We start from the raw sequence: 14,088 nt of genomic DNA, 5'->3' as shown, positions 1-14,088 counted from the left end.
TTCCTCGCTAGGTAAAACAACTAAAACATCTTCAAGCATAGTTGTTTGGTACATATGTTTAGCAGCAAGAGTAACACCTTGATCCATGGGCTGGATCAAGGATGCTGTTTGGTGGAAATGCCATGTATTTTATTCTTTCATCCCATGAAATTAACTTGCTAATGGGATGAGCAGGGGCATTATCTAGCAGCAACAATGCCTTAACCTCACTGGCTTTCATTCCACGTTTGTTGATCTGGAATTCTCTAATCTCCTTGTAAAAGTGGTTTTCAAACCAGTCCGTAAATATTGATTGATTAAACCATGATTTCTTTGAACTATAGTATATTACAGGTAGTGCCTGCATTATGATTTTTTAAGGCTTGAGTATTTTTTAGTCTTGCCTACCACGGCACATTTTGTCCTGTGAGAGGCATCAGCATTATCACAGAGCAAGACTGAGAGTCATTCCTTACCTATCTTTCGTCCAGGAATATTTTCCTGCATCCTACTCCCTTGTATCGTATTGTATCTTATTAAGATTTACTGGGTACAACTCTCCACATAAAACCCCGTCTTGTCATCATTATACACTTGATATTTGTTTAAATTATTACTGACAATGTACTGGTTTAATTTATCCTTGAATAATTCAACATTAGTGGGATCAGCACTTGAAGCCTCACCAGAAATTTTTTTGGTGTTTGAAATGTTATTCCGAGCCTTAAATCTTCAAACCCCCCTATCACTTGCAGTGAAATCTTTTATATCGAATTGAATTGCAAGTTTACTTGCTGCAACTTTAAGCTCTTCAAATCGTATTACAATGCAGTTGTGCAGTACTGAATAAACCACTTGCACACTGCAGCATCCAATTGTGGATACTGACCAGCCTTTACTACTTTCTTGAATATGCAACACCAGAAATAGCACACTCAGTAGTGCTCACATATTTTAATAGTATTTCCTAAAAAATTTTATGTGGCTGACTGTACTTTTGCCAATGTTAAACTCTGCTGCTGCTCGTGCATGAGAATATCCTTTGTCAAGTTTTTTAATTAACTCCAGCTTTTGTGCAACCATCAGGCGCTTCCTTTGGGTAACTTTAGGCATTTTGTAAATTAAATTGAAGATCTCAATTAACAGTAATGTCCTTCAAAATTGAAGTTAGTCGGGTGAGTTCACAGTACACAATGCGGACACACGGCCTGGCACAGTACATTCTATGTCCGTGGGGAAAAAATACCTTGTGCCTATACTTTAAAAGGCATTTAATAAAACAGAAAATTTTGCTTAATAACAATTCTTTCAAAATATTTTTAATAATAATTTAGAATTTACTTCATTAAACTGTATCATTTTAAAAGAAAATTAAGATCTAATTTACAACTCTGGACGATCAAGGTCAGTGGCCTGCTTGCCATGTGAGGGCACACTGATGCCAAAACAAACCCAATACCGACCTGTGGTTATATCGACCAGCCAGACCGGTATGTGAGGCTCAAGATACTGGTCCTCTCAAACTGGTTGATGGAACCGGCAGATCGGTAAATAAGAGGTCGTTAAATCAAGGGGATACTGTATACATATTAAGCTTATATCGACATCCCGACAGGGAGCCGAGCGGACAGCACGCTGGACTTGTGATCCTGTGGTCCTGGGTTCGAATCTCAGGCAGCCGGCGAGAAACATTGGGCAGAGTTTCTTTCACCCTATACCCCTGTTACCTAGCAGTAAAATAGGTACCTGGGTGTTAGTCAGCTGTCACAGGCTGCTTCCTGGGGGTGGAGGCCTGGTCGAGGACCGGGCCGCGTGGACACTAAAGCCCCGAAATCATCTCAAGATAACCTCAAGATAACCTCCCCCCTTCCCCCCACCAGTATCGTATTATTGGCCCTTCCCAAGATGCAACCCCTCAACAAGCTGACTAACTCCTGGGTATCTATTTATTGCTAGATGAACCGGTGCATTAAGTGATAGGAAACACTCCCGAGCATTTCTGCCCTGCCCGGAATTGCCGATTGTGATTCAAGAACAAACCCAGCTACCACTGGGATTCTCACTCACTATTGTCATTACCACCTCTATTCTCATTAAATAACCACCTTTGTTCCACAAGATAAGCCAGCCAGGGTATACTTTATTCAGTTGCCTTTGTGATCAAACCATATCTAGTTACGTATATTTTATATTTTCATACATTATAATTATTTATTTTTTAATGCAATATTTCGTAATGATGTTTGTATCTTGAGGTATATTTTTATTGGAAATCAAGAGTCCTTTTTTTGGTTGCCCTCCAGAATAGGACCATATCTAGCTATACAGTACAGTATGTACAGTATGCAAGTTTTCCTGAGGAAAACTTTAATATGTATTTAATATGTCCAGTACTAATATTGTGTTACACTGAAGAGCATATATATATAACTTTTCTTAAGATATTCTGTGTAAAATTTACAGTTGACACAAGTAAATTATAATACAGTATTTACTTTTTATTACAAATTCTTTCTTTACAGACCATCATCTCGGAGCAGTCGAACTTCCTGCAAAACTTCTACACGTAGTAGGGAAAGGCAAAGTTCTGCGGAGTCCACTGGCACAACGCGAGACACGACTCCAACGAGACGTACACCTAGACAAAACAACCGTGTTCCAAATAAGGAAAAGTCACCAGATCCATGTAGAGAAAGAGGACAAATGGGTCAGTTAGTGAAACTCCAAACCAGTCGTGATAATAAAGACAGAGGGATAAGAGACCCTGTTAGAGAAAAAGAATTAGAAAGAAAAGAATTAGTGAAAGATAAAGATGCTCAATTAAAAGACAGAAGAACTCCAAGTGTTATTAAGGAGAACAAAATTGTACCGAAGGACAAAAGTCCACAGTCCAAGGACAAAGACAAGAGCCCATTACAAGGCACCAAAACAAGAAAAGACAGTGAACAGTCAGAGCCAGATGCCAGTAATCGAAGAAAAACCAGAAGTACAGCAACAGGTATTTCTTGTGTTTGTATATACCAGTAGGTCTAGTGTTATTTAAACTTTAGCTGTCCACACCTTACATTTCAGTGAACAAACTTAGATATTTTAGGTTAACAGAAGGAAAATTAGGAGAAAAGGAGTGAACCTCTTACAGTAACTGTTTTAAGGTAAGAAGTGGGATTTTTCTATACATGCATATGGAGATGGAAATAGTATCCTAGCTGACTATTGTATTAGATCATGTTGTGCTGACATTCTCTACGTTCACATTTGGTGTATCAAGTGGTAAGGTTTTTATTATATATTTACAACAAGTAATTTGAAGTTTAGTGTCTGAAAGTATGATTGCATATGCACTGCAGGTTATTGACAATAGTTTAATTCTTAAACATTTTTTAGCATAACTGTAGATTAAGTGTTTATACTTGTACAGTAATTATTTTGTATAGTATTTTTTATATTTTCATGTATTTTATTTCTTGCTGTGCATTACAATAGTGCTCATATTTAAACTATGTTGAAGACATAATAATATATGTGCAGATATATTTGTGCCTTTAACTCTATACTGTATCTGTAAAATACACAATTTTAGCTTCTGGAGTTAGAACTATTGATAATCTGAAAATAATAATTTACTGCCTTTTCAATCTCGCGCATATGATTGGTGTGTGTGTGTGTACTTACCTAGTTGCACTTACCTAGTTGTGCTTGCGGGGGTTGAGCTCTGGCTCTTTGGTCCCGCCTCTCAACTGTCAATCAACTAGTGTACGGGTTCCTGAGCCTGCTGGGCTCTATCATATCTACATTGGAAGCTGTGTATGGAGTCAGCCTCCACCACATCACTTCCTAATGCATTCCATTTGTCTACTACTCTGACACTGAAAAAATTCTTTCTAATGTCTCTATGGCTCATTTGGGCACTCAATTTCCACCTGTGACCCCTAGTGTGTGTACCCCTTGTGGTAAATAGCCTATCTATCTACCCTATCAATTCCTCTGAGAATCTTGTATGTGGTGATCATGTCCCCTCTAACTCTTCTGTCTCCCAGTGACATGAAGTTTAATTCCTGTAGTCTCTCCTCGTAGCTCATGCCCCTCAGTTCGGGTACTAGTCTGGTGGCAAACCTTTGAACTTTTTCCAGTTTAGTTTGGTGCTTGACTAGATTTGGACTCCATACTGGAGCCACATACTCCAGGATTGGTCTGACATTTGTAGTATATGAAGTTCTGAAAGATTCCTTACTTAGGTTTCTAAAGGCCGTTCTTATGTTTACCAACCTGGCATATGCCGCTGATGTTATCCTCTTGATATGAGCTTCAGGGGATAGATCTGGCGTGATATCAACCACCAGGTCTTTCTCTCTCTCAGACTCTTGAAGGATTTCATCTCCCTGTGTGTGTGTGTGTGTGTGTGTGTGTGTGTGTGTGTGTGTGTGTGTGTGTGTGTGTGTGTACTCGCCTATTTGTACTTGGTTGAGCTCTGGCTCTTTGGCCCCGCCTCTCAACTGTCAATCAACTGGTGTACAGATTCCTGAGCCTACTGGGCTCTATCACATCTACATTTAAAACTGTGTATGGAGTCAGCCTCCACCACGTCACTGCCTAATGCATTCCACCTGTTAACTACTCTGACACTGAAAAGGTTCTTTTTAACATCCCTGTGGCTCATTTGGGTACTCAGTTTCCACCTGTGTCCCCTTGTTCGCGTACCACCAGTGTTGAATAGTCCCTGTCAATTCCCCTGAGGATTTTGTAGGTAGTGATCATGTCTCCCTTTACTCTTCTGTCTTCCAGTGTCGTAAGGTGTATTTCCCGCAGCCTTTCCTCGTAACTCATGCCTTTCAGTTCTGGGACTAGTCTAATGGCATACCTCTGAATATTTTCCAGTTTCGTCTTGTCCTTGACTAGGTACGGGCTCCATGCTGGGGCTGCATACTCCAGGATTGGTCTTACATATGTGGTATACAAGATTCTGAATGATTCCTTACACAGATACCTGAAGGCTGTTTTGATGTTAGCCAGCCTCGCATATGTTGCAGACGTTATTCTTTTTATGTGGGCTTCAGGAGACAGGTTTGGTGTGATATCAACTCCTAGATCTTTCCCTCTGTCCTTTTCATTAAGTACTTCATCTCCTATTCTGTATCCTGTGTCTGGCCTCCTGTTTCCACTGCCTAGTTTCATTACTTTGCATTTACTCAGGTTGAACTATAGCAGCCATTTGTTGGATCAATCATTCAGTTTGTCTAGGTGTGTGTGTGTGTGTGTGTGTATTCACCTAATTGTGCTTGCGGGGGTTGAGCTCTGCTCTTTCGGCCCACCTCTCGACTGTCAATCAACTGTTTCTAACTACTACTACTATTTTTTTTTCTTCACACCACACACACACCCCAGGAAGCTGCCCGTGACAGCTGACTAACTCCCAGGTACCTATTTACTGCTAGGTAACAGGAGCATAGGGTGAAAGAAACTCTGCTCATTGCTTCTCGCCGGCTCCAGGGATCGAACCCGGGACCACAGGATCACGTGTCCAGTGTGCTGTCCACTCAGCCACCGGCTCCCTGTGTGTGTGTGTGTATTTTTTTTTTTTTCCATTCATTCATTTTTCTACTGCCATGTCTTTCAAGTACTGAAGAGCTATGGTGTTATTTGGAAGTCTTGGTGTCTAATGTTAGAGCACTAGTAGGTCATTTGAAAAGTTTGCTTCGTCATTCATGACTGCTGGTTTGCTGCCATAATACCTTTCATGAGTTAGCCTTAACAGATTTTGTATAGTCAAAAAATTTGCAGATGCTGAAAAATTAGAAAGGAAAATAAATTCAAAATAAGACATCACAAGATGACCTAGATAGACTTGTAAAGTGGATGAAGTGTAGTGTTCTGAGTCTAGGTAATGATAATTGTTACCAGATATCAGGTGAACAAAGTTGAAGTCTCAAGATTGAATTCATAAAAGAACTGGGAGTCATGATAGGGATCTTGATTCCAAAAATCGATGCATGAATGTACAGAATAGAAAAGAGAAAAGAAGGCATTATGAATACTGTACAATACAGGCATCATAAGATAATGATCAAGGTACAATGAAAGTTATTAATTTGTAACAAGTAATGGAAAATCATCATTATTTACATATCCCAAACTTTGTGCTCAAAGAAAATAAATTTTGTTTGCAAGTCATTAATCATGCAAATTGTGCCAAGATGTGGTGGCACCCATTGCCAACCACTCTGTGGTGTTAATAACCTATTGCTAGTAATGAAGATGGAAGAGGAGCTATATTTCTATCTCCGCAATATTTTATCTGCTGTATTTCCTCTCCACAAACACCAAATGACTCACCTTCTTATGAAAAAAATTAAGTAATATTGATGAAAACTATACAAATATTTGCAATATGGCTTTGGGCACTGTAGCCCACTAAATTTAAGTAGTTTGAAGTATGTAATGATATCTGGAGGAATTAAATATATAATATATTAATGAACCTTTGTTAATCACAAAATATGTGAAATGTAAGGTAATTCAGAAGATTTCTATCTTCCCTCAAAAAATTAACACCAAGAAGTGACAAAAATTATGTATTGAATAGGGATGAGATAAATGGGAGTCAGTGTATTAGATGCCTGATAGCAAAATGGATGAATTGAAAAAAAATTTGTCGAGAAAATCTTGATTGTTGTATGAATTACAGAAACGAGTGTTCAAATAACATAGAATACAACTGTGGAAAGTGCTTTGTTTGATAAATTTCCAGATTCCATCATTGTACTGTTGCCTTATTTTCTCTCTTTTAAATAGGTTGTTCCTGTCCATCATGTCTTGTCCCACCTGTATCTTGTATGTAGTAATAATATCACCTTTGTTCTTTCTTGGTTGAGTGCTTGAATTTTCTCTATCTCAAATCTTGTACTTGTCTAGCTGCAAACTTCTGTAATTTATCAAAAGTGTATTTTTGTGGTTCATGAGCTTGATTCAGTTGTGGTGGAAGCATTTACCATCTTTGTCTTAAAGAGCAAGTATAACTAAGTACAGTGCTGGAACAAACAGGCAGTATAATTGCACCAGGCACAATTAGCTATGAGGTGGGGCTTTAGAGCTAGATCTCATTTCCTGTATACTCAATTGGATAAAAACTATTAAAGTGCACCATCATTATTACCATCATTATTACCATCATTTATCAGTACCGTTACTGCTTTCATCTCGATTTCCATTACAAGCACTGTTACTGCTACAACCACCGCCACCTCTAGCCTGTACTCATTACACCCAATTTTTGTGTACCAAGATGCAACAGTTTGATTATACTTCTCTTGATCGGGTTTGATCAAATTGCATCTGGAACATATACAAACTAGAGGGAAGAATTGTTCTTATCCAAATAATAATCTTGTATGCTTCTGGTTAAAAATGTGCTTGTATTAAAATAGTCAAAAATACTGAAGCTTTGTGTAATATGATCATATAACTCGTTTTTTGCACTGTAATATATACAGAATTTTGTAGTTCTAATATTTCTTAAACATTTCTTTCTGAAATTATATAGTTTTAGAAATAAATCAAGTTAATTTAACTACATCAACTTGTATAAGTTAAACCACTCCTGACATGTTAACAGTTTTGGTGCTAAAAGAGTAATTCGTGTCATTTTTGTTATCCAAACTCTCACAGTTTGAGGGTTCACTGTATATATAAATAAGTTACAAGTTAAATTAAATATCTTATGTTTGTATTGCAGCAAATGAAGATACTCCAAACAAAAGAAGAAGATTGTCAAAGGACAAGTAGGATCCCCCTCTTGCTGAAGTGAGGACATGGCTGATTCTTCTGAAGCTAATTAAGAATCCTTCAGCAAGAATTCTCTAGGACTGGTGGAGTGTTGCTATGAGCAGACAGCAGTGTATATCAGTATTAGAAAAACAGTGCAATAAGACGTTCTCTCTTTTGCTGTCTGTCTCCCTCTGTTCCTATGATGGCAGTTCTGGTGATGTGATGCCAGCTGCCACTCACTTTCTTGTATAAGTTACCTCTGCCTGACCACTTGACTTAAGTTTTTAGGAAGCAATGCTGTAGAGAACCAAGACTCTTAACAAATTCAAAGTTTTGTCCTCTGTCCATTTTTACTGGAGCTTGTTTCCTGAACTTAGCTCAGAGTGGATAGACTCAAGATCTCAGCCTTTGGCAACCCATGATTAATTCTTTTAAAACTACAGATTCTGTAGGCAATTTTGTTAAGGTAAATTTTGTTTTCTTTTATTGTACTGCTTATAACAATGACTAGTGATAAAATAAGCACTGGATTGTCAGTACAGCTGCAACTCCAGAGGACAGCTGAATGCAATGAATGTGTGATTTTTAGGGTGATGAATTTCCCCATCCCCAGTGAGAACGTCTCCTGGTAGTGTTGTCAGGGACAGAGGACGGTGTTGTGGCTTGCCCCACTGACATGGTGTGGTTGGTGTGACAAGTCTACCCTTCCTCATGGCAGACACAACTGCCCACCCACATTGTGGTGCCCACACTTTTCTACACCAACACCTCTATTGTATATGTAGATTGTATATATTGGTGAATGTTTTTAAATGTACAAAGTACAGCAAAGTTAATATTTTCTGTGTATTTCTGTATAGATGACTGCAAGTAGATGCAGATCCTGTAAATTATAAGCTTAAAGTGTAGAACCTGTGAAGGTGAAACTGCGGCTGTATTTATTGTAAATATTGTAATCTGTTGTATAGACTACCACTACTGCAAACGACCTCGTTACTGATGTTTGTTTCTCCACATCCTGTGCCCGATGCCATTTTTCTCCAGACACTTCACTTGCACTCTTTCCAAACTTTATCTTGTTTGCTAACTTGTTTGGCTTGTTCATGCCTTGCAGTAGGAGACTTGTTTTAGGCATACGTGCCTTTTGACAGATCATTTCGTTTTATGAATTTGATCGTGGTTTTTGCACAGGTTAGGATTTTACTCCTCTATTTGAAGGCATGAGCAATGTAAAATATTTGTAATCTACCCTAATCTATTTTTTTTTTTTTAGCTTAATGGCATGAAAATTATTCTTTAATGGCCCTATTGATTCTATTGTAATGTAAGATTTCATATTTTACATTGTTATGAATAACAGTTTTAATTATATACATTGACTTTCTGTACAGAACATTTTAATAGTCCTATTTTTCTCTACCTGTATTGCAATAATTACACTGAGCATGTCGAGAGTCTTGATTTGTCCCTTGGTGTATTGGGTGATTGTTCTTAAAAGATGTTTACAAGTCTTTGATTCATTTAATCTTTGTTTCATATCCATTTTGGGGTTGGTGTCATGCAGATTTACTCATTTGTTATAATATTATTAAGCATTTGCACGACCCTTCCCTTTAAATAATTATTTCTTTCATGAGATTTTCCCCCACAAGTTCTGGCAAGGATACAACCATCGTCTCGGATTTGTCAACCAAGGCGCACCGAAAGCAGAAATACTATATTAACAAAAAATGTGTGTGTTTTGTATTTTTCTAAAGTTGCAGTTGGAGAGAGATGTGGATGTATGTCTCTACCTGTTGTGGCCTGAAAGCCCCAGATATGGTGTATCATGTTACTGATGGAGTAAACTGACCAATAAGGCAGGCCAGTCTTTGGTGTCACCCTTCCCCAGTCACAGATGGCTACGTAGCCCGCTTTCTCCCATTCTAAATGTGTGCTTTGCTTTGTTTCATCTCACTGAAGGAAGACTTAATTTCTTTCCAATTGCACCAGTCCATGTTCTTATTCCTTGTTCGAAGTCTTTTTTGATTGTTGTATGCAGAAGTTACAATTTTAATAAGGAGTATGGGGGGCTTATGATTTTAATTTCACATCTACAGTAACACTAGCAGTAGCTTTTTATATATTTATGATCTCGAGACGAAAAAAATAATATGCATTTGACTAGTTCTCGGTGAAAATAAGTGTGCTGACAAAATTGAGTAATTGAGATGTATAGTATGTCTTAAAAATAGTTTCATTTTATTTTTCAGAAATAAACTGATGGAATATTTTCCATCCATATTGAATTTATCTTAAAGTTACATTGGATATTCATGTGTTCTTTGGTCTTCAATCTAAGCGAGCCACAATGAAGCATTCAAGAGTGTTGTTTTGGTAATATCATGTAAGTTGTTAACCATCTGAGATTTCTCTATTGCACTTTTTATTTACAGTACAGTATTACATTTTGCTCTTGGTTTTGAACTCGGATGTTCCAAAGTGAAAAGAAAACCAGAAATAACACAAACAAGAGGCTGTTAATGAAATCTTATCCCTCAACAGGATGTGGGGCTTTCACTAATTGAAACTTTTTTGAATGCTTTAACAGCTTTTCAGTAAAGAAAATTATTAAAAAGGTATACAGTACAGGTTAGTTGTTGAAGGTTGGCTCAAAGAAACATACACGAGGAAAGTTATTAACTCCCAAAAGAGTGCTTATATTCTGCTACATTTACTCTATGTAGCCCAACTGACAGTACGATATATCCTCCATCTCCTGTATTCATTGTTAAGATTCCTACTTCTGCTTCGCCTAGCACAGTTTTCTTAAATCTTAATGTTCTTTTTGTCATGTGCACACTTGTTGAAGTAACTCTTATTTCATCTTGTATATAATTTTAAATTTGATATTTATGTTGAGATAGTAAAGACGTCTTACATTTGACAACACTAAATGATCATTACATTTTTTCTTAAATTGAATGATATGCTATTGGATCTTCAGTGCAGGTAGCTATAACCTACAGTGAGTGAAGGTTTGGAGATGGTACTGTGCTGTAATTCAGATTTCTTTAAATGGAAATTCTACATGCTTATGGAATAGTGGAAAAAAAAGTGTTTTACCAGCAGATCAGGTATTACATTTTGCAGTTCAGTGTTTATTTTCATATTATGCAATAATGGATAAATAAGCTGAAAGGTTTGGGGTTAAGTTTGTATTTATAATGTTACATACGAATAAAGGACTCTGCAGAAGGCCTAATGGTCTATGCGAGGCAGCTCCTATTTATATCCAACCACTCCCCCTCTTATATTTGACCCACCATTACTTGAAAATTTCCAGTGAGTTTGCTTCTGTAATGTTACTTGGTAACTTATTCCACAGATATGCAGCTCAGTTTCCAAGCCAGTATTTGCCCGTTTCTTTTCTACATCTTAACTTATTCAACTTTAATACATTATCTCATGTTTTAACTTGTGTTAATATTTTATGCACCCTATTTATATCATACATTGTCAGAACTTCATTTCCCACTTTCATGGGATGGAGAGAGAAAAATCCAAATTAAGCCAAACAACTTTGAAGATAATACCTTTAGATATGAGAAGATATAAAATTAAAATATCACTTGCCCATTCATTCAACCCATCCTCCGAATTGACAGTACGTTTTAATACTAAGTGTGATAAGTACGTTTCATTACTGTCATACATAGTACATAATTGCACTTATGGGGCTGTTACATTTACCTCCCCATTTAATTCTCCTCGTTTTCTGTAAAAATACACAATTTTAGGATGAAAATTTAAAGTTCAGTTCACTATACACAGGTTTTAAATATCAGGAATTTCTTTTTCAGTTTTATTAAACCATAGAGATTTTATACAAAATTTTAAAATATCCCGAGTTACTTTACAATTTATTTAAATATTTTAGTTTTGTTTTATTTGTTTTATAAAACTGTAATATCAATATAGCTATAGATTATGTAATAATTGTAATTAAGAAGCAATAAAATGCTTATCTTAAAAAACTAAGGCGGTTAGGTTAGGTTGTGGTTTTCTATTCAGCTTTACAGGTAAACTCAGATATTCACAATATATTTGATAGTACAATTTAATACTAAGTGTAAAAAAGTACAATTCCTGACTGTCATACATAGTATATAATTGCACTTCTGGGGCTGTTACATTTACCTCCCCATTTTTGGAGGATGGGCCGATTCATTATATCATTCACAGTGCACAATACGAGGCTGAAGACCCCTACAAACACAACCGGAGGTGGTATGCCTATATATAGTGCTGTATATTATATAGTATAGTATATGTCATGGATAAATAGTAGTCATCCATTACAGCTCCCAACTACTTTATAAGACCAGGGGCCAGATTCACGAAGCAGTTACGCAAGCACTTACGAACATGTACATCTTTCCTCAATCTTTGACAGCTTTGTTTACATTTATTAAACAGTTTATAAGCATGAAAACTTCCCAATCAACTGTTGTTATTGTTATAAACAGCCTCCTGGTGCATCGGAGCTCATTAAATGTTTAATAATTGTAAACAAAGCCGTCAATCGTTGAGGAAAGATGTACACGTTCGTAAGTGCCTGTGTAACTGCTTCGTGAATCTGGCCCCAGGTGTACAATGCTCCAGGCAAATTTTCATGCACATTACATACAAATACATTTACTTCCTTCTAGCAAACTACCCCCCCCCCCCCCCCCCAGCCTTATTACCCTATGCTGTATGGTGTTCACACTTACGATGTCTGCCCACCTTCCCAGCCTTCCTCATTTTAACCCCTAAATTCACTGGAATGCATTTTTCATCAGTACCATCATTCATTTGTTCGACGTGCCCAAATAATCTCATTATATTCCACTCAATCTTGTTGTTTCTTTACATTTGTACTATGCATCTGTCCCTGGACTTTTCCATTCATTTTCTCTATCTGTTTTACATATTGCTCGTAGATTCTCCATTTTTACTGCTGTATATTAATTTTGTGCATTCGTACCACACATCATTCTGCAGCCATACATAAGAGCCAGCACCACCAATGCAAACCTATGGCTGCATCTACTTTTATCTAGTTTTTATATACCAAGGCTTTCATTGCAGTAGCTGCTTTCATTGACTGACCTTATTCTCAACTGTAATTGCACTTATGCGTCTTCATTTTAATATATGCTTATTTCACATATTTAATGTACAGTAAAGTACAGGGAGCTGGTCGGCCGAGCGGACAGCACGCTGGACTTGTGATCCTGTGGTCCCGGGGTCGATCCTGGGTGCCGGCGAGAAACAATGGGCAGAGTTTCTTTCACCCTATGCCCCTGTTACCTAGCAGTAAAATAGGTACCTGGGTGTTAGTCAGCTGTCACAGGCTGCTTCCTGGGGGTGGAGGCTTGGTCGAGGACCGGGCCGCGGGGACACTAAAAAGAAAAAAGAAAAAAAAAAGCTTCAAAATCATCTCAAATTAACTGACCATTTATATTTATTTCATAGAGGTTTCCTTTTTGCTTCACCACCATAACTTTTCTTTTGGCTGTATTCACTTTTGATAATTTTTCTCCCACAGACCTCGATAAAATTTATAACTATATTGTTCTTTTTCTTTCTAATCATTTTTCAGATCCATATCATATGCATCCATCTAGATGTAGACGATGAGTCACAATAACGTGGCTGAAGATATGATGACCAAACCACACGCCAAAAGATGAAGAAATGATGACATTTCGGTCCTTCCTGGACCATTATCAAGTCGTATGTGGATAATTTTTTTTTTTTTTTTTTTTTTTTTTTTTTTTTTGGGATATATACAAGAGTTGTTACATTCTTGTACAGCCACTAGTACGCGTAGCGTTTCGGGCAGGTCCCTGGAATACGATCCCATGCCGCGAAGAATCGTTTTTTCATCCAAGTACACATTTTACTGTTGCGTTAAACAGAGGCTACAGTTAAGGAATTGCGCCCAGTAAATCCTCCCCGGCCAGGATACGAACCCATGACATAGCGCTCGCGGAACGCCAGGCGAGTGTCTTACCACTACATCACGGAGACTGTACCTATAATTATAGGTACAGTCTATAGTCTATAGACTATAATTGTGTGGCCTGGACCATTATAAAGTCCACATACGACTTATTAATGGTCCAGGATGGACCAAAATGTCGTCGTTTTTTCACCTTCTGGTTTGTGTGTTGGTCATCATTGCATCCATCTAATTTGATACAATCCAGCTCCTCATATTTGGCTTATATATACCCTTGCTAAATAATTAAATTTGTACACTTTGATTGTGTATCCCTTACTATGCACTTTTGAGTAAATTTTGTTTTCTTGGTCTTTCTT

General features: G+C 37.4%; 1 protein-coding gene across 1 annotated transcript in view; it reads left to right on the top strand.

Annotated features, from left to right (window-relative positions):
* LOC123769471 (serine-rich adhesin for platelets) overlaps positions 1 to 9,600 on the top strand; it is a 177,982-nt gene extending 168,382 nt beyond the window's left edge. Inside the window, exons 6-7 of the mRNA XM_069308797.1 lie at positions 2,502 to 2,977; positions 7,709 to 9,600. Coding sequence (XP_069164898.1) covers positions 2,502 to 2,977; positions 7,709 to 7,758 — 526 coding nt within the window. The 3' untranslated portion in view covers positions 7,759 to 9,600. The remainder of the gene's footprint in view (positions 1 to 2,501; positions 2,978 to 7,708) is intronic.
* Positions 9,601 to 14,088: the final 4,488 nt, after the last annotated feature.

Source organism: Procambarus clarkii, chromosome 63, assembly GCF_040958095.1.
Source record: "Procambarus clarkii isolate CNS0578487 chromosome 63, FALCON_Pclarkii_2.0, whole genome shotgun sequence".
NCBI lineage: Eukaryota > Metazoa > Arthropoda > Malacostraca > Decapoda > Cambaridae > Procambarus > Procambarus clarkii.
This window is presented reverse-complemented; position numbering and strand designations above follow the sequence as displayed.